At 37.7% G+C, this 27,991-nt stretch overlaps 1 protein-coding gene across 1 annotated transcript in view; it reads left to right on the forward strand.

Moving 5' to 3' along the window:
• OCA2 (OCA2 melanosomal transmembrane protein) overlaps positions 1–27,991 on the forward strand; it is a 158,420-nt gene that overhangs the window by 25,723 nt on the left and 104,706 nt on the right. The window contains exons 4-8 of the mRNA XM_008498085.2: positions 750–807; positions 1,553–1,625; positions 10,292–10,455; positions 12,292–12,374; positions 12,738–12,894. Coding sequence (XP_008496307.1) covers positions 750–807; positions 1,553–1,625; positions 10,292–10,455; positions 12,292–12,374; positions 12,738–12,894 — 535 coding nt within the window. The remainder of the gene's footprint in view (positions 1–749; positions 808–1,552; positions 1,626–10,291; positions 10,456–12,291; positions 12,375–12,737; positions 12,895–27,991) is intronic.

A 27,991-nucleotide genomic window follows, 5' to 3' on the forward strand; every position in this document is an offset into this window, starting at 1 on the left:
GCATGCAGTTTTAAACATTCTCATTATAATTTAGTGTTATTCTTGCTTAACCCACTCAGACTAAGCTCTGACACTTCAGAAAGTTTGATAGAATCAGATCCCCAAGACTGGGCATTCCTTCAAAGGGTGCAGGTGTTCCATGGAAAAATATACTTAGTTTTGTTAGTTGGTTTTTGTCAAGAAGTTCATGAAGTGCATTTGGCTTAAAAAGGCACTGTTAAAACCGGGAGATTTGTAAAGCTTGTTCTCATCTTCAAATTGTCAGTTCCCTGCACCTTTTAGGATGGATATTAGAATTCCAGTTTTGAGGGATTCATACATCACCCCTGTATGCAACAAGCTGTGCTTTCTGCTGGGCCATGCCCTCATCCTCACTGTGGTGATCCTCCTTTGCCTTCCTGGGAGAGACCAGTGTGAGATGATGGGGCTGTAAGTGTGTTGAGGGTGGGCAGCAGCAGCAGAGAAGGGGCTCCAGGTCCCAGCATCAGCTCATACTGCAACCCAAGGGGTAAAAACCTCCTTCCCATGTAATGAGACCTGGCTGGTAGCAGACTTGGGGCAGGAGGCTCATGTAGTCACCATAGGCTTGGCAAGATCCCACAGACCCTGCCTAGTGGTGTCTGTAATCTAATGTGGTATCACCCATATGTGGTTACCATGATGTTTCTGAAATGTCAGAGTTATTAAGAGAACACAAAAGATTCATTTTAAACTAGCCATATAGTAAATACATGCTTCTTACCTTTCAGATGCTGTCTAAAATTCCTTAAAGTTTCAGGCCTTTTTGTCATTGTAGTTGTCTGCTCTGTAAGTATTGAATTTGGAACCCTTCCCTCCCCCACCTCCCCATTTTCTTAGAATTAGTTCAAAATGAGATGTGATATTATTTGGTCTTAGCTAATGAATAGATGTCTTTAAGATGGTAAAAATGAAAATACTGTGAAGGACCTTATACCTAATCAGATTACTGTTTGCTGCACTAGCCACCACCCTGGGCAATGTAATGTGGTAAGGTAAGCAGCTGAGTTTCGGGAGGCAGCTTAAACTCAAATTTGTGTATTTACTGCTGCTGGTTGAATTCAGAATGAATCTTTAGATACTGGCTAACACCTGAGGATGCTGGAGGGGATGAATCATCAATTGCTACAAAAGGCCATAGTGGGGTAGGCAGCTCTGTACCAGGGCTGCCTGAATGCTTCCTTCCCTTACCAAAATTTTCAGTATCAGAGAAATTGGCTTCAAGTCTTGAGAAATGTTATCCTTTTTAACTGCTGTGGTTGTTGCCTTCCATATAGATCCTTAAGATTACACTAAGAGGTACTTTGATAAAATACATTGAATTTATCTCTTTGGCATAAGTCTATGAAGAAATCCCACTCCTCCCTGTTAAGTATTTCAGCTCTGGTGGAAATGTACCTGAAAGTACTGAAAGCAATTTTATAATTTAATATACAGTTTGAAAGAGTCTTATTTATGTATTTGAGATCAGTTTAATAGGTATTTTTCAGTTTTTGTATTATTAATGCATGTCTGGTTTTTGTCCTTGCCCTAGATTTTATTTGGCATTTATCCAGACCAAGGTATTTCCTGGCAGATGTTGGCAGTATCACCTGCGGAAAACTTCTGTATCCTTCTTTCTCTGAAAAAAAGGGGAACTGAAGTTTCATTGATGAAGTGGTGGAAATGGTTGGAGTTTCCTGCCTTATACCTTGAGAGGATTAGGTATCCTCAGAGCCTGGACTGCACGTAGACATGTCCTTTGCTACAGGCCAAAATTCTACTTCCTATCCACCTATCTGAGGAAATTTCTGGTGTCCATCCAGGCCTTGTGTCTAGTGTCTGTCTGCACGAAGCCAAAAGTATTGCAGAGCCAGTGGGATATTGTGTATACTTGGGCCATGATGCTACTGCTTCAAAAGCCAGAAATTAGATTATACATGGGTATGTTTCCAGGACAGCTTAGCCCATCCATATGTATGGACCTGTGGATCTGTAGATGTTTTTCAGTGGGAGTGCCGATTCCTTTACAATTTTTCCATGCAAAATTGATGAATTGTGAATTTAAGTCCCCAAATTAACAAGAAATGTTCAGAAGAACAAGCAACGAAATAACCCAAAATAAAACATTCATTGCAGGTGAATGAAGTCCTAAATGTGAAAAGTCTTTGAGGGAGGAGCATTCATTCAGCAAACAAACAAAAACTTTTTCAAATAACTTACATTTCTTGTTCCCACTATATTTCTAGTTTAATCAGTTTGGTCTTCAATCTGCTTGGCTCTCATTTCACTAGTGTTAAAAATAATTCACCTATAGATATTTCACAAGCTCCTGGGAGGTGTCTTAATGTTTTAAATGTTACTTTTTTTTTCTATTTCACTGGGCAGTTCCATTGCTTTCATCAGGAAGAGTCAATTACTAGCACTCTCACTGTTGAAACACAATATATCAGAACAATTAGTAGAGTAAATGAAAAAGTTAGTGCTTGAGGGCCATTTATAATTTAAAGTTGAGATTGCTTTTTGGAGGAAAACAAGTAAACACTTAGTAGGACCAATGATTATATCAGCTGTGAACTCCCATCAGTATCCTGTTTGCACCAGTATTTTTTTCCTCCTTGAAGCTGTTAAAAACTCCTATATAAGTGTGGTGTCAAGCAGCATCAGGGCTGTCATGGACCAGTTTGCCAAAGGGGAGGGGGTCTACTGCCACTCTCCTGCCAAAGCAAGTTTTTGAGGCCAAGTTTCAATCAATTGCCATAGCATAACCCAAGAATTTGGTTTCTTTCCACAGGTTTTGGTTTGGAATTGCACAGGTTGAATTGTGCATACTGAGTCTGCAAGCAGTTATTACTTTTGCTTGTTGCAGGAAAGTGCTGGGATTTGAGTACACAAGAGCATTCCCACATTTTACCTATCATGTCAGGATGCTTTGAGCCAATCAGAACATAGAATTTCTCTTTCTTCCTTGAAAAACCTGGAGCTGAACCTTCTCAGTCTGTGCCATGTGTGTTGAAAACTGGATGTTCTGTCCCTGTGTTCTTACCCAAGCTCACTGAGCTGAGGAAAAATGTGAGAGAGGCAAGCAACTCAGCAAAGCCCTGCTTGATTTTCAAGATGATGTGGTAATTCATACAGGAGTAAGCTCACATAGTTGTCCTCCACTTTGTTACATAGTGAAGAAAGTATTCCCCGTTTTGGCTAGGCATGGATAATGTTAACCAGTAACACAGCAGTGTTGAAGATGTGATTTCTGCTGGCAGACAGACTGTAATATTCCCAGTGGACTTTAGGTGGCTGAATGTCTACAAGAATTCCATGGTAGGTGTGCTGCAGTAGTCCTTGACACAAAACCCCTAGAAGTAATTATAAGAGACTGCTTTGGGTAGAAAATAAATCTCCTCGCTCATATGATGCCAAATTATGCAAATGAATGCCTTTCCTCTTGCTCATGCCTCAAAAGCTTTTAAGAAGTGTTGAATGGATACTAACCACCATATACTTTTTTACAGTATTTCTGCATCCACTAGAAAAAAAACCAAAAAAAAAATCTAGTGGCCCCCTTTGGATTTTTTTCTCCTTTGTCATCCCATGTCACTTAGGAATTTGGTTTTTTTCTGCCATGCCCATTAGAATTTGGGCATTACAATTTCTCAGAGGAAGGACTTTCTGGCTGCTAGAAGAGACTAGCATCTGCTAGTAGAGGGCTGACCTGCTTTTCACATATCTCTTTAGCACTTTTCCACTTGCTCTGTTTCCTGTTTGTTTATGTTTCTATACCTTTATCTCTTCCTTGGATTTACTCTGTTTTTCTTCCCACTGTCTATTAGTCCACCTGCACCTTCCTTTTTTTTGCCCCCCCCCATGGATACAAACCTGGAATGTAGCACTGAGGTGTGCTGGCTGCAGTTTCTGAAAAGAAAATTTTGCCTCCTGTGAATTAATAGAAGCTCTACGCTTTTTGAATCTGTAAGTTTTTGGTTTTTATTTTTGCTTATCTTTTTTTGATACTGATTTCCCTTCCAAGCCCTAGATTGAAATTTGGTAGATTTAGTATAGTTTTCCAAAACAATGGTAATATTGTTCCTTTTTGAAAAAGCTTGGTATTTGTTGGCTTATGAATTCTAGTAGTCAGCTCCTGCCAGAAAGAAGTGCTGGTACTGAAGTCTGTCTAGAGAACTCTTTTCTGCAGGAAGTAAGGTGAAATACCCTTTTGATTTCACTTTGTGAAACATTCAGATCTTTGGCTCAAAGATTGTATGTTAAGTGGGAAGCATTAATAGGATGAAATGCCTTTGGGAAGTGGGTTCTAAAAACAGAAGAAGAGATAAAGAGATATAGGGTCTGAATAAATTCCTGTATTTCTTAGTTTAGTTACATGTACCTGTTCTATGACATGAACATTTTTATTTTTTGTAGCTGTTTGACAATTCAAACCTTCAAGTAAATTCTCTTCATTAACTGGTTGACCAAAGAGCTAGTGAGAATTATTCTTTCTCTTCTTCACAACTTTCATAGGTTTTCAGATTTGAAGAATCTTCTGAAAGGCTAAATATGCTCTGTACTCATTCCTTCATTTCTAGTAACTTCTGCCCTGATCTAAACAAAATTTTAAATTTTTCTCCAGCAGTGGAGAGCAGGCAGCTGTAGCAGAACTGTGCACTATTTTTTTTGCATTGAACAAGGCTTTATGAAATTAAAAAGCAATAGGGATTTGTGGATGCTATTAAGGAATTATGCAATCAAACTCTAAGCTACTTCACTGTCCTTTAAAGAACTGTTGCCCTGATACAGTGCCTTTCTTTCACTGTGCCTGATACAACTTTTACTATTCCTAAACTTGTTAATAATAGAAACACTTTCTTTATACAAGAAAAGGTGAATCTTCTTCCAACACATTTCTGTACAGTGGGTTTCACACCTACCTCATTGAGATGTGAATTCTCATCTTTACAATGTCCCTGACAACTGTATCAGCAGCTGACTTGTTTGCTTTGCTTTCAAGCTCTGTACTTGTGCCAGTTCTTGTTGTAGCTGAGGGAAAGTTGTATCAGCCTAGGTGAAACAATTTTATTATCCTTTTTCAGACTGATTTCCAAAACTTTCTTTGTTGGACCTGAAAGCTGCTAACTGGGGTGTGGATTTTGAATTTTTCCCAAGTTTGGCCAGGGAACCTGCATTTTTATAAATCCATTTTAAAGCCTTTCAGTCCTGTTCTGATTGTTTGCTTTAAATGTTTGACATTTCCTCAGTAAAATTCTCGGAGCAAGGACTGACATTTTGCAAGGTCTCTATTTGCACAGCACCCACCGTGTAGGGTTCCTTACTCACTTGCACTTTGCAGGCAAAACAAAACAATGAAAATAAATCACCTCAAGTCATGGCTGAACAGGTTTCTGGTCAGTCCACAAAACAGGAGATATCAAACTGGCAAGCTGTGGACATTTTCACTGACTTACCTCCTTCCTTAGTAACTCCAAGAGACTCCATCACATCCAGTCAAGGATTTCAAATTCAGAATATATAAGATGTATTTCAATAGCAATAATACGTTGAAATTTACATCATAGCTGAGGTGTCTCACTTCATTTGAATATGGTGGAACTAATTAGAACAATTCCACATATGGAAGTTGATGGGAAATTGATGGGAAATCTAGACTGAGCAGACATAGATGGGTAAATGTGCTTACCTAATTATAAAATATTTGCATGTGCCTGAATGATTGGTGCAATGGTGTTAAACATGGAGCAAGAAAAGTTGACCAGGAAAACTTGCAATCATGTCATTAGTAAGACTGAAAACAACCTTTCCTACTCCCTAAGCCAAAGGTACATACAGAAAGACAGACTGTGAGGGAAAGAATATGGTCAATTTTTAGCAGACTTTTCAGCTCTCTTGAAGGTTCTAAAAATGAATTCTTCTCCCAGGGAGCATAAATTAACTTAAGGAATGAAACAACCCCTCTAATCCCTTTCCCAATGTTTCTTTTTTAATTTTGTAACTCTAGTTCTCTACTGTCAGACACTGCACCATCACTTTTCCTTGCAGAACATATTTAAAAATAATTTTTGTTTGCTGATGCTATTGGAAATGTACTAAGCATTTTGGCCTGCAGGCAGTGTCCAAGCTGTGAAGTAGATGGATGAAGACCAGAACCATGTGCGGAGGCATGAAAAGAATCAGAATCTCAAGGCATCCTTCAGAAAATGCTGGAGAAAAAAAAGTGTATTAGCATTCACAAACTTCTAGAAATGATGGAGCACAGGGAGAAAGGATAGACCCAATGTTTTCACAAAAATGGAACCAGATTGCTGACAAAGGGGAGGAAAAGGGGATAGAAAGGAAAAAAGGAGAAAAAAATATGGACCACTCTTCAGATGGGGAAACCTGTAGGTATAGAAGAGCAGATAGGTTGACTTGGTATATTGTGTTTGGATTATGAAAAAAATGTCACGAGCTACAAATGGGGATAAGAAAGATTGATGCAGCAATAACCCCAGTTACAGACAACAAGTAAAAATAGATGGAAAGAATCAGGCAAAATGCCTTCTTTAAAGTGGTGAGATCCTAGAGAAACTATCATAAGTCGCCTGGTTACGAATCAGGATCAACAGTATGAAAGTATAAAAGTATCACAGACAGTTGTTGAAAAATGGTATTCTCAAGTTACATTTAGCAGTAGGCAGACCAAGTAACACAAGTAGATATTTAAGAAAGCATAAAATCAGTCACCTGCATGCAAATATAAGTCTCTGCCAGTCATGGCTTTTCAGTTGGCTCTGTACATTCTGAATTTATGGCATGATGGAGGTTAGAGCAGGTACTAAGTATTTAGGGAGTGATTCATCTCACTACACCTGAATTACTCATCCTAGGCTCTTTTTACAGTTAATAGAGGGAATGGGTCCTTCTCATGAGTGATTCCTCTTCGTGTGGTGGTCTAAAATGAAGCAATAACTTCCATCTTAAAAACACCCTCTTTTCACTGATTTTAAGGGAGTAACCAACTCAGATGCAGATGCCTGCAGTACAGAAGGCAAATGAATACCAATTTAATAATTTGTCCAGCGTGTCCCATTCCATCATGTTGTCTACATGAGCTACAAAAAAAAGTGATTAGTATGCCTTTCAGTGCCTTGTAGGAGCTGGAAACCAAGATCAGAAAAAAAACAGCTCTTAGTTTAGCTCTGTGCGGTGGACCTGGTCTGGTGCCAGATGTAAATACAGACAGCCACTGTGTAATGGTGCACAAAGCATTCACAAATGCAAATCCCTTGACAGGATAATTCACAGCAGTAATATAATTTCAAGAATGGAATGACACAAAAATGAGGCAGCTTAGTTGAAGTGGAATAAAAAATAACAGCTCTGGCTGTAAATCTTGTCAGGGACAATTTTTTGCTTTAAAGGAGCAGACTGTATGCCAAAATATAAAAAAGTTTAGAAAAAAATAAAAATTTCTAGTGTGGCTAAGTTGCAGAGTAAAAATTAGTCTAGAAGTGAAGTAAAAAGAAGTTTTTTCCAAATGTTTGTCACATCTGGCTGATTAAAATATATACAAAGTGATAGGATATTCTAGGAGTTTAAGGAAAACATAAAACCAAGATAAAGAAGAACAAAAATATTCTGAAGAGTAGCTTGTTAAAAAAAAAAAAACGCCACATTTTTATTCACATAAGTGTGGCTGAAGGTTTCTCCTGGTTTATTTTGAATTCACCTTTCATAAAGGTTGTGATCTGCTACAGTCTAACAATGGAATTATAAGTCTCTAAATACTGTCTGAAGAAAGGTAACCCTGATGGGATTTAAGAACCTCAATACAGACCAGTAAAGGCAGGGATGCTCAGAGAACTTGAACATCTGTATTGCTAGGGCTCTTTCTGATGGTTTTATAAATGCACAGAAAAGAATGAAAAAAACATTAAAGTATCCTCATCTTTATAGAAGAAGAAGGAACCACTCTTCTTGAAAATAAGGTTTCTTTTTTCCCCCTTTAATTTTAAGCATCCTTTATAATAGCTCCTGAATGTGTCATCTGGGTAATTACAAGACTTATTTTAAAAGTATTGCTTAAAAGGAAGTTACCATAATTATGTGCACCTGAGGCTTTTCAAGACATAAATTACTGGCTACACTCCTAATAAAAAGCAGACTGTCAAGAGGTGTCCCAAATAATTGAGTTAATGACTTCAGGTCAGCAGGGTTTTTAGAAGGTATAATTAATGTTCTTAGTTAAAGATATAGATATAGTTCCAGTTGAGATTAATATTATGTATTAATTTAAACACAGAACACTGAGATGCCAAAACCTTCAGAGCCAGGAGACCACCATTATAATTTGTATTTACCCTCTCTGAGGGCTGTGTTTGTAAATTCTCCTGACTGCAACTGCTCTTCTGACTTTTGCATCTGTGCTTTTCATTTTGCCTTTCCTGATTGATTCCTTGAAGCAAATAGATGCTTGGGAAGCTCATTCTTGATGAAAGGCATATGAGGGGCACTAATGGTACTTGCTGAGCTTGCAATGATAAGCATGGTGATCCTTATGTTACTTTGCAATGCACTGGCTACTCACCTGCCACCAGGTGCTTTTTTGGTTATTGTGAGAGACATCTCTTTTGTAGGTTCAATTCTCCTTCAGGGAGTGCAGACAGATGTGGGAAAACAGTCTGCGGAGGCTTAAGGATTCCATGTGCACATCAATATGATTGTATGAAATCGTTTATTAACAACTTGCACTCACTTTATATAGAGAAGCCTTGTTTACACCATCTTATCATGCAGGTGGCTTTGTACTCCAATTACACATACCATTCTCATGGAAAGATTCTTCTCACATAATTATTTTCCTCTTCTGTTGCCAATTAAGTTATCTCTTTCCCAGTAGCTCATTCTTAGAAAGCCTCTAACTAGGCCTCAATAACCATTAACCCAATGTGGCCTAAATTGAAGTAAGTCAGGATTGCTCACAACCTGTATATTTCTGAACTGTTTCCTCAACAGACAGAAGCAACAACTCTTTTTTGAGATGAAGGACTGCTGCATAAAGATGCAAAGTTTTCCTTCTTAGAGCCTGGTCTGCCATGATGACCTTGCTGGGTCTATCTGGGAAAGACGGCACAGAACTGCACTGGGTCCCCTTTAACTGTCCTGTATTTTTCTGTTAAAATCTTAGAGTTCTGTGGGCAAAAAATGTCTTGCTGGGAAATTTCTTCTGGTAGGTGTATGATATTGTACTTTTTTTTTTTTTTTAACAGATTCATTCTTTGCAGTGTTCTCAGTTCAATGTCAGTTGTAAAGATCATTAAGATACTCAAGCATGTGATTAAGTAGCATAATTTAAACAGAACATATATGTGTAAAGACATATCTTCCCTTCTTAGGATTTTTAATTTTTTTTTTTAATGTGGTAATAACTTAGCTTTCTATCTGGTCAGACAGGAACAAAACAAATGCAATACAATATCTCTCTGTTATAGTAACAAAACCACTTTGAAGTTTTTAAGAGCTTAGGCTTTTCCTATTCCCCTCAGGGCCACTTCTTTCTCAACCATGCCAGAAGTGGACTTCTCAAAATACTGAGTTTAAATAGCCCTAGACGTATTTGGACTAATAGAGCCAGGTTTAAATTAGATTTGTGGATCATGGTTGGCTGACTTTCCAATTATATTAGACCAGCAATGTAGTTTGACCACAGACTATGCTAGACATCCAAAGGATGAAGAAAGGAAAACCAGAAGAGAGGGTTGGGGGAGAAACAGACCATGAATACTCCAACCAAGAGGAGCTTGAAAATATGTCTTTCTGATGTTTGAAAACATGTGAGTAAAATTTTGACCAAAACCCAAATTGTCTGGCATGAACAGGATGTTAATTCTGATTTAGTTTTCCCCCTGGATGGAACTTCCACAGTGTTTTCCCCAGTAGAAATTATGTAATATTTAAATTGCTGAGCTAATGCTGCAGCTTTTCATCTAGTACAGGCACTTAAAGGGCCTCACTTCTCTGTCTATCTCCATATGCTATATTGGGGCTTTGGTACATCTACAGTGCCAGCTGAAAGCATTTGTGATCTCAAAAGCTGCTGGGAAAGGACAGATGTATTTGTTCTGAACCCGTAATTCCTGTTTCTTCAGGAAGCTTGTATTTTGTTCTTTTCATAGTTTGTCAAGCATTTTAGGCAAAGAATGTATTTTTCAATGTAAGTTGGATAAACTTTTCTTTTTCTGGAATTTGTACAGCCAACAGTTATTTGTACTCACTACTTACACCTTAACAACTTCATTAACAGCTATGAATCTGACTGATTTTCGTGATACTGCCCTGTTAAAGTTAGATGTAGGAGGACCATTTATAACAGATGTAATTGGTGGGCAAACAGAGGAGTACATTTTAATACAAATCAGCCAGGCAGAAGCAGCTGGATCAAGGAGGAGACGTCAGCAGCAGTTCATGGTCTGTGCATTTTCTTTCTTTTTTTTCTGAGGTCTCTTGTATCACTTGTATTTCCATCACCATTGTTTAAGTGGTTGTGCTTTTTCCTCCTGCAAAGTGTGTCAATGTCAGTATTAGAAAACTTATTAGAATAAGACCAAAATGACATTTTTCTTTCGTCTTGATGAGGCTTACTACAGGTTCTGTGTGGTAGACCTGGTCTGGTGCCAGATGTAAATACAGACAGCCACTGTGTAATGGTGCACAAAGCATTCACAAATGGAAATCCTTTAGATTAGTAAGCTTAAAATAGGTTCCTATCCTAAAATTTTGTAAAACTGACTGACAATTACCACAGAAGTTCTCATGTTTTAAGTTGGCAATGTTTCAAAAATTCTTTTAGAAGGAAGAAAAAAAGTGCAAAGTGCCTTTTTGCACTCACTGAAATGCAGTTTCACATTTTGTTGCAAACTATTTTCTCTAATGTGTCACATTTATAGGCTTTATTTCTCTTAAGGTTTTCTTATTGTTGACATTGTTTGTAAAAAGTTGCTGCTGCTCTCTCGAAGAGAACTTGGTGAAGAGGGTTTTTTTTACAGCCTGTCACCTGTATCACTGAAAAACAAAAAGAAGCTTCAAAGCTTAATGAATTTCATTGACATGCAAACAACTGCCTCTCGTTCTGTAGCAGTGACAGGACAGCCTGCCTCTGCCAGTGACAGCACAGCTCAACACCACCAACAGTATTCCTGCTTACATCCCATCTCACAGTCTATGGCAAAAAATGTTAGTCCCACTGCCTCAGCATGGCAGACAATACCATAATGGCAATTACTCCCTTAATCCATCCACTCCTGTGATGGGAAGGCTGCCGTAACTCATGCTGATGGCAGTGATCCCCAAGGAGCCTTCATGCAGCTGTGGGGTAGCCAGCCCACACCTGGCTGCAGCATCCCACCTCCTGCTGGCCTGCCAGCAGTGGTCCTGATACAAGGAGTAAGTAACCAAAATCACTTTGCCTGCCTGCAGAATCCTCAGGCATTTCTCTGTGTCAGATCATGGAATGGTTTGGACTGGAAGGAACCTTCTAGGGTCATCTAACCCAACCTCCTGCAGTAAGCAGGAGCATCTTCAGCTAGATCAGGTGTTCAGTGTTGGTTAGTTATTTTCCTCCACTTTGTAGCACACAGACTCAGGACAGGCTCAGGATTTAGGTTACATTTAACAAAATTTGACATTTTTTAAAGTTCCATTTTTTAAAAAAGGAGAATATCTGTATCCACAATTAAAGAGTATATGTGGCTAAACTTGCTTCAATACCGGTGTGTAGTTAACAGGCAAAGTTTCAGAAAGTGTTTATTTTCTGAAGGATTTGTTTTTTTTCTTTCCTTTTTGCTAGAAGAGCATCAGATAGTAATTTTGTTTACTGAAATTGTACCGTGTCATCTTCATAATGCCTGGGCCTTCGTTGCTCCTGGACCTTTCATGCTCTCTGTACCTTCTCTGTGTTAGTTTTCTTCCCAGGCAGTGGATGGGGGTGAACCATTTTCCTGTTGAGCCTGGCTGCCCCAGGTGCTCTTTATAGTCAATGCAAAGTGTGATTTGGCATTCCCACCCTGGAGCAGCTCCTCTAAGTGTCTGACCTCATTGATTGAGTAAGGGGATGAGAATGACTTTGCTCCAACCTGAGTGCCTCTAACATGCCCAAGCAGGAGTAATTAACATACCCTGATGTCTGTCATGCCCTTAAATTCCCTTAAATGGACAGGAGAGTGAATAAAGGAGTAAAACCCTAAATAAGAGACATATAGCTTTCAGTGACCTTTATTAATATTTCCAACTGTGACTCTTTTGCAGGTGTTATACAGCTGGTCTCTACCCTTAAGCTCACAAAAGAGTGAGCAAGTCATCACAACCAGGAACTTCCCGATAGCAAACAGGTTGGCTGAGAGACTGAGAAATGCTCTGTTGAAGCAATAGTTTGCATAGACTTAACAATGATGGGATAGATAATGTTTTAAAAATAATCTAGCACTGCCTGCTACAAGGGGGAAAGAAAGGATGACTTTTATTTTTTATTTAATTTTTTTTTAAATGGATTTGCAAGGCAGGTTTGTTCTTGATTTACTTTGTAAACAGTGATATTAAGAAGAATAAAGTGAAAATGTTTTAAAAGTTGCTTGCAATTGTAAAGATTTAACATATATGCATAAATGTATAGGTACTCAATATAACATTAATGCATAAATAAAATTAGTGTTATTTCATTCCATAAATAAGAAAAAATATCTTTTTTTCACCAGAGGCCCCCTCTTAAACATAAACATTCAAGCTTTCCTAAAGGAGCCTGGAAATGTTCCTTTCTCCATGAAGTATCAGTACCTTCATGCAAATATAGAGGCACAAGTAACTATTGCATCCATCATCTTAGTAGGTGTCTATGTGCTGATCATACTGGAAGTAAGTCATGTTTTTTGGTTTATTTTATATTTGTCTTACACTATAAATGGTGCACAAGGAACGATCTAATTTGGGGGCTTTAATGGACTTTTAAAATGTGTGTATGAATTATTTCTGTACCACCAGTGTTGCAGATGGCATAAATAAGATATCTGCAGGGAAATTTTTCTGAAATGTAACTGATTTTGGCAAGTTATTAAATGTTGCAGTGATCTTGTGTTTTTTTATATTAGGTCCTAATATATTAGGAATAATATTTTATATTAGTGTTTTAATATTTTAACAGGATTATAGTTTGGCTGTGGGTATGAAAATAAGTCCGGTTTATATAAAGTGTGTAAAATCTGGTTTTAAGTTAATTGGGTTTTAAGATAATGTAAAAGAAAGGAAAAGATTTGGTTATTCCCTCCTTTAAGGTAATTTAAACTTAATGTAGGTTTAAAAGGTTAAACTGACCACACTTTTTAGCGAGTAACATTTAGGAATCCTTTTACTGTATTACTTAAAGAGGAAATGTAATCTGAGTTAACATGAAGAAGGCAAGGGATATATATGTATATATGTATATATATTACATCTTCATTCCAAAGTCATGTCGGAAAGAGCACAGGAGTCCAACAGATTACTTTGCACTGAAAACACCTGCTGTCTGGTTATCTGGAAATAAACAGCAGATACAAGGGCAGATTTTTTTTTTAATTCATGTGAGCATTCACATTGTCAATAAATTCTCTAGGTTGAATCACACTTGGTTGACACGAGTATAAACCAGAAGTTAATCAAGCCTATATGGAGGTAAATAGTAAATACCCAGCAGGCTTGTTTTATTTCCACATTCCTTGTATATTTTAAGATTTTCATCCTGTTACCCACTGAAACAGTAAAATGACTGAACACCTTCTAATCAAATATCAATAAAGTGTGCACACAGCACGACAGATGCTTTGGGCATTTAGATTATGTTGTTCTGCAATGGTGATTTATATATGAAGAGGCCCCGATGAACTTTATAAATGAGCAAAGAGAGAGCATATTTGGTGTGGAAGAGAATTGGACTAGATTTTACTATAAATATATGCTGGCATGCTGCCCAGTACCAGAAGAATCTTAATCCTTTAAAAAGCAGCTTTCATTAAAAAAAAAATAATCAAAAACCACCCCAAATATGCAACACTTTACCAATTGCAAAAACCATTAGTTTTTTAATGTATGTGAAGGGTGGTTTTGTGTTTGTGCGTATCCTAGAAGGCCACTTGGGAACAATTGGTGTGTCAAAGGAAATAAAAGCTTTAAACTGAAAAGCAAAGCCATGGAAAACGTAACTTTTTGTGTTATTTCTATGTGAAAGTTTTAAAACAACTCATTGGCAGAGAGTTTCTGGGCAAAATCAATATTTCAAATCTTCTTTTGTTGGCAGAAACATTATTTCTGCAAATCCAAAGGTATATATACTTATAAGTAAACTTTTTTGAATTTTAAAATGTAGAAAGCAGCCTATTACACCCTGATGTTGTTTTCTCCACATCATCTGTAAGAATGACAAATGCTACAATCAGAGCAAATTTTAAACCCTAAATATTTAAGCTGGAAATAATTATCATAGAAAAACCTGTCTGTTTTTTGCTTCCCTCATGGATCTATTGCAAGAGATGGATGTTAAATGTAATCGTAGCTTATTTTATATTTGATATTTATAATTTCAGTGACTGAAGTCCCGCTCTCTCAACACATTGCATTTCTATTTCACCTGTGGTTATAATTTCTAGAGAAATCAATTAGTGTTGCTGCAGGAGGGATCTCTCCTGGACTTCCATTTTCTGTGTTGCTGCTCCTCAGCTTTTATCAGTCTTTACTAGTTTCCTGTGTTTTCTTCATTGTCATTGGCAATAGGGGTTCAACATCCACCAGTGGGGACATGAAAACAAATTTTAGAGTTTCACTTTCATGTATTTTCTTATAATATTGAAGAAAGAGGAAGTATTTTATCTGTTACCACTCCTAAGAGCCACCGGAAGGTATGATCCCCCTGCACAGCCTTTTTCTCCAAACATGACTGGTAGATCCTGTGCTCACAACCCCCTCAGCCCCACTGTCCTCTTCTTTTAATCCTTCCTTCCTCTTCTCCCCTTGCCCTGTGTAGCCTGTCACCGGAGAAGGTGCAGGAAAACAGGCTACAAGAGCTTCTGTCTCTTCCAAATACAGATGATGGGAAAACTGATGATGTTACTGTAAATGAAAAATGAAGTGCATTTACTGTAAACTAGCATCTTCTCCAAACCTGCATCACAGGAAAGACACAGGGTGAATTCTGCTTCGAGGCAGCTCTTTGCCTCTAAGTTGGTATCAAGTGTCAAGAACTTCAATATATGTCAAGGATCAGTCTCCATTAGTGGAAAAGTCTTACCATCTCAGGATGTGCTGTTCTTAGTGTGTTTCAGGGAACATGTTAAGCTGTTTAACTTTGTTTCTTGAGTCATGTATTTAAGTCTTTTTTCCTTTGAAACTTGTTTCTTGCTCTGTATTCATAATATACAAATATGTTTCTGTTAAAAGAACATGCTTCTCTTTCATCTTTAATTTCAAATGATTTTTCTTTTCATGCTTATCACACACATGAGTATTTTTTACTTCACAGTCCTATTCTGCCCTTCAAAATTCTGGTATATTGCTTTTAATTCTCTTTTGATGGGCATCTCTTAGTTACATTTTCTGTTTGAAATCTGTGGGACTTTCTCTTCTTCTCTGCACGTAATCATAATTTCTTTAAGTAACTATACATCTGATTTTTCTTCAAATATTGATCAATTCCCTATTTGCATTTCAATTTTCTGTCCCCTCCCCTTCTTCCAGAGGAGAAAGGAGAAAAAAAGTTTTGCTTCTTGTGATATTTTTTAATCAATCTAATCTATGCTATTTTATAGACCTTTTGGAAACAATTAGTATTTTATTCCGTTCTTGAAAAACTATGCTGCACAGGAAATAAAAACAAGTGTATGTTTAAAAAAAAAAAAAAAGAGTTTTTCAGGTTTATCTTTGTTGATCTCGGCTCAACCATCTGATCCTTCATGATTATTGACAGTAATAGGTAAGATAAGCTATAAGTATTTTTTCACATAGGTCTACAGGGAGATCTGACATAAAGTGCTACTGTACAGAGTTCTATGTAAATGTTGCTGTACTAAATTAGTTCACAATGTATTTAAAAAAAGGCTCTTTCTAGATTTGAATCTCAAAATGTGTAGTCTCTTTCAAATGAGAACTTAAAAAAAAAAATCAAACAAAAAATGAATTTTTATACTTTTCTGGTTCAAACATCTTTGTTCCAGCTAAAAGTGTTTCATCTTTTGCCTCCCTTGATTTTCATTCTTTTTCCAGCAAAGCCTTTTTCTGTATCTATATATATAAAGAAAGTGACTATTTACACTCTATTCTCTCAGCTTTAGTAATGGTTACATCTGGTGGTACAGCATAGTCAAGAAAAAGTAGTATAGGTAAAATCTCATTCTCCCTTTGCAATACAGTAAGATATCTTTGATTTCTCCCCTTTTGCCTCTACTTGTATATATCAAGAATGGAGTAATACACTGGTTATCCTGAGAAGAAATCTATCTGCCTACCTGTATCTTAGTGTATCTGTTAGTTTTATTGGTACTTAGAAAATTTTCTTGAGCTGATAAAGCTATTAGCTGCAAATATACAAATAATAATTACTCTGTTGAAGCTGCATTAATTAGCAATATGTAAGGAGTAATGCTAAACATGTTTTATTAAAGTACAGAGCTTCTGAGAGCCTACCTAGGAACCTACCTCTAGTATCTTCATAGGTGCTATCATCTAGTTTCATATCCTGTCTTGTAGGTAGGAGCCCTTGCCAGGATCCTTCATATGGCATTTTAGTGATATGGCATCTTGAATAACATTTAAATGCTTCTGTTTCCCCTTAAAATACAAATACTTGAAAGTGCAAGATCTGGCCTTAAAAGTTCTAGCTTCTTACCAGACTGAAGCATGGGCTTATAATCACAATTTTTATTACTTTAATGGAAATGGAGTTTCAGTTTCTCTCCATATTACTTGTCTATTACTAACAATCTTAAATTATGAATAAATCTCCCTTAAGCTTAATTTCTTTAACTCAAAGCAGAGTGATATTTAAAGCATCTAACCAGCAGAAATTTTCTGCAGACAGCACAATATTTATGTGGCTCAGAATGACCATTTTCTGGTGTTAAGGGGCAAGTTGAACCAGTCTTTCTTTGCAGGAAGCATTTTCACAAATGAAATAAGGTATTTGTTTTTTCTGCTGTCTATACTCACATCGTCCAGTTTTTGCTTATTTTCATTAATGAGTCTATTTGTTTGCACATAGAAAATGATGCTTCAGGGAAGAAGTAGGAAAACAGAGGAGCTATTCACTGGTATACACTACATAATCTAAAGTGATGGCAATAGGCTGAGCGTAAAGGAGAATTTTCAAATGAGGAAAGTCACAGAAACTATGGATTAGCTTACTCAGCATGGTTTCTCACTTCCTATTCATTCTCATATCGATCCGTCTCTATTTAGAGACAGAGAAGAGTGTGGATTAGTGTTCCCACCTCCACATATTTCCTACAAAAAGATTGGTAGTAAAGGGATAGAAGAAAATCCATAACCTTTATTGGAAAAGATGTTTTAGAAAAAAAAAAATATAGCTGCTGCTCTACCTGGCCTTTGTGGGAAAGAATATATTCCTGATGGGACTACTTACAGTTGTGCAAGGATGGAAAAATCATGAAGGGAATTAAAACACTGCTGTAGGGGTTGACAGAAAATTAGGAGTGGGTTATCAGAGCGAACCATCTACCCCCTCTGGTGAAGAGTCTGAACCTGGCCTCACTGGGAAAGAATAAAAATTTACTCATATCTGCTTCCCCATCTAGAGGTGAGAGGGAGTGAAAGAGCCCAGGATCAGGGCAGACAAGGAAAGGCAGTGCTCCTGGGTGTGCTGACCATCTCCCAGCAGTATAAGGATGATGTCTTGTACACCTTTCCTTGAGAGAGCTTTGGTGCTGATTTGGGGAGAAAGAATTCTGCCTGCCTTAGATCTGCAGTGTTTTACAGTGAGGTAGAAATGGAACCAGGAGGTAGGGCTCAGAGAACAGTGTTCCCAGCCTGAGGCAGAAATCGTTGATGCTGTGACTCTGGGTGTTGCTTGGTATCTGAATCCAATGTACTGAAACCTAGACCATAAAATTAAGTAAAGAAACCTAGCTGGAAATAAAATCTACCTCCCTCTAGAGCAAGATGGCTCTATCCTTCCTGTGAAGCACACAGCTGTGAGTCTGGTTTGGAGATCCCGTCCCCCTAAAGGATCATTACCATTTGAAATGACACAAATAATAAATTATAAATTACACTTATTTATTTATTTATTTATTTATTTATTTTTCCTCCATCTGACAGTGTGCAATGTAATGAGGGCAATCTTGAAGTCCACAGGCTTTTAGGACATAAACTGTGTGTGTGCATTAGCAGTGGTATCAAGGCATGTGGAGCAGAAGAAGGCAGCAAAGCCTGCTGAGATAGGTTCTGGAGGACTGGATTGATTAAAAGGATGCAGATGTAGAGTGAATCTATCTGTCCTGTCCCCCAGAATGAAGAATTCACTGGACAGTACCCTGGATGTTCTCCCGGAGAGCAGCCTATGTCTGAGTTGGCAGCTAAGCAATAAGGGCTACCAAGGCTTATGGTCATGTTCTACTTTTTGCACAGAAGAGCAGGCTGTGACCTCTGTGCAGTCTGAGAGGCTCAAAATGACTTTAAAGCAGCAGTGCAGGAGTATTACAAGTGGCTCCTTATGAAGACAGTGGATCACCCCTGAGGTGCCATGATTTCTACCACTTAGATAGAGCAGAGCTACTGCCACCAACAAGGAGGTTCCAGCAGGAAGAAGACAGCACCAGTTAGATAAACTACAGACATTTTTACCCTCTATAATTTCAACAAAGAAGTGTAAAGGAAGTAGTGAGTCCTGTAAGTTAAGGGCAGGATAAGTTTAAATTAAAAAAAAAACCAAACAAACATTGTAAGAGTTAGCAAAATCCTCATCTGGATTTCAGCTTTATATGTTAAGACAATGATTTTGTATTATTAATCCAATGTGAATATTGATTTTACATGGACTATTGCCTGCCTAACTGTTAAGATCTATCTTGGTAGAAGTCTGTCTCTGCTCTTAATATGTCTGCTTTCAGGAAAAATAACTTATTTTGGATGCCATGGTACTTTTGTAGCATGTAAATTGATCTTAATTAAGAACCTAATAGGAAAAAATTGCCACTGGATGGTGCTGCTTGCTATTCTAAGGACTCAATAGGACTGTCTGCTTTAAAAGATGCTCTCACTCAGGCTTCACCTTTTGCAGAATGCTATTTTTTTTAAACAGCATGTTGAAAACATGAGTCATATTCTCAACACTAAGTGTAAAAACTAATTTCCAAAGGTTCACTTGCTATTTTCTATCTCCTTTCAAAAAATTTCTGAATTGTATTTTGGTCAGTTGGTGAAAGACTGCCAAGCACAAATGTTGTTTCTCTGCCTTGCATGTTATGTATGTAGTGGGTTGGTTGTGGTTTTTTCCTTTCCGCTTGAGCCAGGCAATGGAACATTAAATTAGCTTAATTGAATGCTGCTGTTCAGCCTCTACCTTGCCTATGGCAACCAGAGGGGTAGAGTGCTATGAAGTCCTAACATTTTAACAAGGTATTAGAACACACACAAGCTTCTAATGCACACAGACAGGGACAAGAACCACTCAGGGTCTTTTGGGACAGCAAATGATGTCTTCCTTTAGCAAGATCAAGGGAAAAAGGGAACGAAAAACTAATATTAGAGAGTTTAGAGGGCCTGACTTGCAGGGAGATGCAATGGCAAGATCTAAAGAGGAAAAAAAATCCAGGGAAGGAAAATGCAATTGAGGAGAGATGTCAGGGGTAAAAGACTCTCCAGAGGATCTGCTGGCTAGAGCTCCCTGTAAAGGTAATGTGAATGCTGCAGTTTGCTATACTGCTGTTCACAGTATATGGCTGTAATTCTGTATGGTTGTATCATTCTGCTGTTAAAAGTACGCTGGCAAAGGGTTAGGCAGGGTAAGTAAAGCAGGTTGGCCTCTGATTCTGTGATTTGTTCAATTTAATTTCTTTGCTAGAAACTCAATCTTGTTAATCTTGGGTATTTTGAGGTAACTGGGTAAAAACTGTGGTGGCATCTTCAGTTTCAGAAAACATTTTGGCACTGCAGATACAATGGGGCTCTTGCTGTCTCCACGAGTAATGCTTTTAGGACACAGAAAAGAGGGTGTGCATTTGGGAAGGTATTAAGGCACACAGAATGGGAGGAAGCAGAGGAGTCTCCTGAGGTAGGTGCTGGAGGACTGGATTGACCTTTGCAAAATGCTATTAACCTGTTGCCAGGCCAGCCTGCTGATAATACAGTGGCTTTGGTCATTTCAGCCCATAGTAGTGGGCTCGTTTATCATCTTCTAGATAGAGACATTAGTCCTTTACTGGCTTGTGATCATCTCTCTCTACTTTATTCATATAGCAAATATATTTTTTTTCATAGCTAAAATTGAGACACCGTAGCACAGAAATCATTCTGTATTCATACATATCATAGGGCTCCACCTTATTTTTCTGTCCTGACTCAAGGCCCTGATTTAAAGTACATCACCTCGTTCATCCCTGGGTGTCTCTTTCCAGTTGAACATTAAGACAGCCCCTGAATTCATAGCAAATAAAAGGACTAACTTTTAAAGTTTGACTCTACAGAGCTCTCAAAATATCAGATGTTACTGGACTTTCTCCTTCTGGTGTTTCCCAGAGGTGTATAAAATTAGTTTTCAGACATCAGAGGCTGGAAAATATCCACTTATTGCTGTAATGATATGGATATTACAGACTCCTCTGTATGAACCTGATAGAAATATTTACTAGGTATGATGCTATACATTTTTATCCCTCGTTCTCATTAGCAGTATTCTGAGCTGGGAGGTTATTTCAAAAGGAGACTCAGTTTAGAAGCAGTCATTTCAACCTTCATCATATAGGAATAAACTCTCTTCTGGATCCTCAGGCCAGCATCTGTACAAATTCTGTTTCCCTCCTTCCATCCTGACTCCACTCTTCTGCAAGGCATGAAAATCTAAGATTTTCAGTAGTCTTGCTCATCTCACACAGTAAGGGTATGTTTATCTTTACATCGTTTGAGAGCTACTTTAAACCAGTTAACTCAATGTTCTGTATCAGCATGAAGCTTTAGCCCCTCCAGCTTTCTCTACAAACAGCAAATGGTGATGTAGCTGAGAACAAAATCTCATAAACAGTGAAAAAAAAACAGGTCATTCAAAGCTTTTGATAAAGCTAAGGAGTGACAAATATAAATGCAGAATCCGGTGCTGATTTACAGATGTTCCACATAGATGAAGGGAACGAGTTAATCTGTTCACTTATTCTCAGAAAATTTGATGTCCCTAAGTCTCTCTCTGTCTCTCCCCTCCTATAAATTGTGTTTTCTGTATAGAAAACATTCATATCAGATGGTGGAACCTTATGTAGTCAATGAATCAGGGTGGTTCAGAGCTCTCTTTTCTAGACAAAACCCCCAAGATATCCCACCTTGTATTAACTTGCCTTGGGTACCGTATAGTATTACTTTTAATCACCTGCTATTTAAGATAATTATCTTAGGTAGTGCCATCTTATATTTTGAAACACTGCATTACAAAGTGGCAAATTGCTGCCTTTTATGTCTTTCCCTAAAGCAGGGTTGTTTATATAATGACTTTCTCCATCAACTTTGAATAAGAACAAGTAATTTGGCACAATATCTGGGTGAAAATGGATATTGCAGCAGAATGTGGGTGCTTTCTTACCTTGGAATCGTGTAGATGTTCTTCAGGAGTCACACAGTCAGCTATAGAATCTAATGTTTCTATCTAAAAAACCTCTTAGGGTGGGGAATTTTCTCTGTAAAAAGAAAATATGTGTGTATGGAATAGAAATGAATATATATGGAATGTTATTTTCACAGAGGTAGAAGGATCAGCCATTAAGTGTACAATTGATAAGAATGCAGGTTAGTAATATGTGTGGTTCGTGTTTTCGAGTCCCCAGACCATTCCAGTCTGTGCTCTTAACTGATCTTGGGCACATATTTCATACATGTGTTAGTACTATAAAACCAAATTACTACTGAATTTTTTTAAAAATGAGTAAGCTCTTGGTACAGGGTTTTAATTTTCGTTTTTTCCACATGAGGAATACTTAAGCACAGTGATCTGATTTTAACATAGTTTGACTTAATGTAATGAATAAGATTTTCCTAAAAATTTAACATAATGTAAAACCTTTTTCTATTATTTGCATGGCTCGGTATATAGAATAGTTATAGTGTCCTAATCTGCAGATGAAAATATAAATAGCTGTTCTTGCTGCCACTGATTTTTGTGGTGCTTGTAGTCGCTTGGGGTTCATCTTTCAGCAGCTATAACCCATGAGCTTGCCTCAGGAGCTACTTTAGTTTCCACCCCTAAATACTGTATCAGTGTAAGTCAACTTTCTAAACAATGCTAAGCAACTTCCTTTTGCTTCTTTAAAACCCCTGCAGAATTTACTTGCTGCTGTCATATATAGAAATTCTAAGGCAATTAATTTTCTGGTATAATTCATTTTGCATTAGCTGTTGATACACATCCCCTGCAAGAGTTCCCATGTGTTAGGGAGAGTGCCCTGCAGCCGAAGAAGCTTCAGAACTCCTTCTGTCTAGCTCAGCTAGGGAGCAAACTAAGGGGAGCAGGATGAGGAGGTGACAGATAAGCTGGAGTCACCAGCTGAGGGGGTCGCATGTGGCTATACCTTCACTAACTGGTGTTATTTAGATGGTTTCTTTAATATAAGTAGGCATGAAGAAAATAAATAAATACAGCTGGCTCCACTGACCTTGCTTTTCCACTGCCCTGAGCTTATCTGGACCTGACTACATGCTGTATTTCTGGACTATCCGTTTACTTTCTGTCCAAATGGTGCAATATGACAGAAAAAAATCACATTCTCATGAACTGAGAACTCAACTTTGAAGTGGATCTACTGCAGGGCAGAGTTCCAAGTACTGAAAGGCTTTTTTTGACCTTTGTTGTTTTTTAATGTATGCCCAGATTTTCAGTTATTTTTCTCGACTGAAGTAGAAAAAATTACCTGAATTCATTAGTTAATTATCATTATTTTTCTGCAAATTGACCTCACTATTAATTTTCCATACTGTTAGTAGATCAAACATGTAATGTGAAAGACTGAATCTTTGTCTGCATCCTGTTAAAACAGCTGGAATAGACCAGGGCAATGCAGACCACCAAAAGTATAAAGTACGTGACAGTAAAAAATAAGATAATCTCCTCCAAGGGCTCTGGCTGATAAACACATTTCCAGAGGCAGTCAGGCTAATACTGCCTTAATTATCTTTAGGAAAAATAAACTCTTTGTCTTTGAAAACTTCTACTGCTGAGGTTAAAACCCAAGAAACCCTTATTAAAATATAAAAAGGAATAGATATAAAACCTAGTCAGAAAAAAACCTATCCTACAGCAAATTTTACTTCTCTCTCCCTATGTCCTGAGAATAAAGAACTGAACTAGAACCTTTATAAAGGCTAAGAGGAATTTGGCTGTTGATTTTATAGGGAAGGTCTCAGCTACTTCGGAGGTAGGTGGAAAAATGTGTAAAACCAATATGTGGATATAGCATTGGGAATAACTTCTTCCTGTTGAAATGCTGCAATGCTGACACTCGATCAAATGAAAATTAATTTCTCAGTAAAAGAAGTATTTTAATACAATAGGCTTCATAAAAAATGAATTGAGACTGCATTTGAAGCTTTACAATAAAGTCACAGTCATCTTTGAAATGCCATTTATCATATATTAAGAGGAACTTGTGGAAACAAAATGTTTGGTATGATGCTGGAGTTGTTCAGTCTGGAGAAGTTAAGGCTCTGGGGAGAACTTGTAGTGGCCTTTCAGCACATGAAGGGGGCTTAGAGAAAAGCTAAGGAGGTACTTTTTACAGGGGCAGGTAGTGGTTAAGATGAGGGAGAACAGTTTTGAAATCTGCCTGAAAGAGGGGTGATTTACATTGAACATCACAAAGAATTCCTTTCCTGTGAGGGTGGTGAGACACTGGCACAGGTTGCACAGGGAAGCTGTGGCTGCCCCCTCCCTGGCAGTGTTCAAGGCCAGGTTGGATGGGGCCTTGAGCAGCCTGGTCTGGTGGGAGGTGTCTTAGTGGGGTTTGGAACTGGATGAGCCTTAAGGTCCCTTCCAACCAAAACCATTGGTTATGTATTCTATGATGTGATTTATCAACTATCTTCAGAAGCATGTTTTGGAAATAAGCATTCTCTGGATTTCTGCTGGCAAATGTGTGTTTTGAAATAACACACAGGTCAACATTCAGTTAGCTTCTAAATAATTCCCTTTTACCTCCTGGAGCACTGCAGAAGAGAAAAGGTTTTGAATTTTGAATAATTTTTATAATGTTGTTGTTGTAGTCTACCAAAAGATTTGATGAACACTGTGCAAACACTCCAATGCACTTTTAGATATATTGCTCATTATAAACTGACCTTATACCATAACCCTGTGATGCTGCATTCAGCACATGCAATTTTTAATAGCCTCCATTACTTCTGTTTTGGGTCTTTTCATTACTTATATAAAACTCTGAAAATATTCATTCCTTTTTTTTGAAATCTTTTCAGCTCTCAGTCTAGTGATACCCTGTATCAGGGAGCTCTATGGTGGCATCATGCATTGTAAAGAGTGAAATGTGGGCTGCCCTGTTTTTAGTAGAAGTTTATATTGAGATAACTGTCCTCTTGTACAAGGCAAGCAACATCCTTTGCTGTTTTTTTTTTTTTTTTTTGGTCTCAATGACCACTGCCTTTTTTTTTTAAAGAAAACTTTCCAGGAAACAAGGCAAGGAACTCTTAAAATAAGTGCATTTTACAGAACATGATAAAAATGATTCATTTAAATGTGGGAATCCCATTGTGAGATGAAAGTAAGACTGAGAACAGAATAGGCACTTTGGCATGTGGCTTCGACAGAATAAGAAGAACCATCAAGGTTTGGAAGAATCTGAGGAGGTATTTAAGTACAAGAGAGCAGACGCAGAAATAAATCATTCAGTGGCTTCAGGAGGTTGCAACCTGTTATCTTTGACACCAGATGTTTCCTTAGAGTGGCTGGATTGAACAGGATTTCGGGCTGTAGCCCTGGGCTTCCTACCTGAGTTCAGGTGCCCTTGCTACTGAAGGAACTTTTAGACCATTATTTCCTTCTGTTTCCATTCCTAGCTTGTAAAATTAAAATTCTACCCAATGAAACTAATTCAGCCAACCCAAATTTGTGATCCTATTCCTATTTAAACACAGGTTCACAAAGTGAATTACATCATGTATTCAGGCTCCTTCGTTGTAATCATCTTTGTTTATCAGAGAATTCACAAAGCTTTGCACTTTCTTAAGCATGAAAAGGATCAGATGAGTACTGATAATTTTGCAGTTCATCTTTCAATATGTCTTCAGTGTCAAAAGTTGACCAAATCTCTCAGCTTTCTTGGTGCTTAATCTCTGTGTTAATTTATCTGACCTCCTTCAATTCTATACCTGAGCTTTTGTGTATGGATACACTCTGAGATTAACCCTGAAATGATTTTCATGCTCATCCCAGTCTTTGTAAAGGTTTGAATGAGGTCTGTACTGTTTTCCAAAAGAATAAGAATGGAATTTTAGCTGATATAATGTCCTCCAAATGTGCACTAGATGGAACTAGTGGTTCAAAGAGTGTCATAGTTGATAACCTATATCACTTAATTTCTGCATTTGTAAGATTTAAAAAAAAACCTTTACAAATGTATTAATTGTTTGGGGTTTGCTTTATGTGAAAAGAAAATTATATAACCCTCCCCAAATCTCAACATTTGAATATTTGCATGTCTTAGAGTCTACATATGTGTGCTTTCAAGCTTTCTGTTACTGTATGGCTTCTGCTTGAAGAGCTGTATATTTGAAAAGTATTTTGTAATTGATTTTTGCATCTGAATAGTTTTTGGTTGTTCTTCAGGTTATACTTTTGAGTATCTTTCTTGAAAAATCACTAGGTTGAGGGAACAGACAGATAACTGCATTTGTACAACATTATTTCCCATCTTTCTGCAGAAATTAAAGGAAATTCCACCCATAGGTGACAGCAAACTCTTGGAAATTGAAGATGCTGTCAATCCCAGAATCACAATCCAATGTATGCAATTAAGTATGCAGTGGTGGCAGCAAAAATACTTATGTAGAAATATGCAAAGGGAACAATGCAAAAAATTGAAACCTAATTAAATCTCAGGAAAACCCAAGCTATCTATCTGAGAACTTCAAAAGAGCTATGTAACGTGGGTGGTGATTAGATGAGGAGAAAATCTCCAGTCTGAGGATTCCTCAGTAGCTTCCCCTCAAACTTATTTTGCTCTGGCAAGAAGTTGATCTCTTTCCCTAAATGGCATCTCTGCTTCACAGAATCACAGAATCATTGAGTCTGGGCAGGACCTCTGGGGTCACCAAGTCCAATCTAACCCCACCACATCAGCTATACCATGACACTAAGTGCCACATCCAGGCTTTCCTTAAACACCTCTAGGGATGGTGAGTCCACCACTTCCTTGGGCAGTCCATTTCAATGTCATTTGGAGAGAACTGGAAGGTCCAATTAGTGCAGCCTCTCACCAGTGCTCTGAACCTGGAAATCAAATATGAAACTGTGGTTTATAGCACACACATTTCTGTGGGAACTATAATCTGTGCTGTGTACTTTTGGGCCATTAAGACAAAAACCTTGCTCTGATCTCCTGCTTCATTGCTATGAATAGGTTATTCTCCAGTGCATTTGAAGAAAAACATAGGAAAATGAGAGAGATTTTTCTTTTGACTGTTGCCTTGAAATGCTCACACTCTACTGTTTTAAAATAGCAAAATCCTTATGAAACTTGCAGCAAATGAAATATTTCTGTATTTCTGGACTACCTTATTTCTTTCTCAGAAATAATTCTGTGTCTGAATAATATTTAAAGACATTAATGGTAAATGCTATTAATTAGATTTGATCTTTTGCAGTGTGGTTTTAATTAAGTACATTTTTACTTTAACTAAGTTATTTTACACAATCTATGATCTTCCAGACATGGTGAATTAAATAGCTACAAATAAGTAGTAGGAAGAAAAAGCACATTTTCAGGGCATGCTTGCTTTTATACTTTCTCCTTGAAAATATTAAGTGCATTTTAGTCATTAGATACATAGATAGGGAAAAATGTTTGAGTACTATAGTAATTGTTGCAGTGTCAAATTAATACCTGTGCTGTGATCAAAGATTGGATCTTATTTTCAGATGTATGGCTTGTATGTTAAAGAAACAACAGAGGTGAAGGAGAAGCACTGTCAAGGTCTTGAGTAGTGTATACACTGGTGAAAGTAGGTTTTGAGGAACTGAGTAGACAGTGGCCAAGATGTCCAGCAGATTCTAGCTGAAGTGCATGGTTTGAAGCCAAACTTTGTAGAGAAAATGTTGATGTAAAAAAAAAAAAAGCAAAAAACTTTATGAAAGAACAAGTCAGAAAGCAGATAAATAGGCTTGGAAGGTCAATCTGGCCCCCACAAACCAAGCTGGACCTGAAAACTTAAAGTCTGATATGTCTGTGGATGTGTAGAATTCATCTACACAGGTCTGAGCTGTTTGCTTGAGAATTGCTTTATAGACATTCTAGATGTACAATCACCTATGAAGAAGGAGGTGGTTCACCTGCTGGGCACATCTTCTTCCTGTGGGTTGTAAAGGGAAACCAAGAGGCCTTGGCTTTGTGCTCACTATTCACTATCAGCTGCTTTCCTTCTTGAGTCACCTGTTGATGAATATAAGAAATTGGTGCTGAGGTCCCTTCCCTGCCTTGAAATCAGATCTGAGACTTCCAAGTAGGGTTGTGAACAGGTGTGGCTTTTTAAAAATTTTAAATTACAT

The sequence above is a fragment of the Calypte anna genome, chromosome 1 (assembly GCF_003957555.1).
Source record: "Calypte anna isolate BGI_N300 chromosome 1, bCalAnn1_v1.p, whole genome shotgun sequence".
NCBI classification, from domain to species: domain Eukaryota; kingdom Metazoa; phylum Chordata; class Aves; order Apodiformes; family Trochilidae; genus Calypte; species Calypte anna.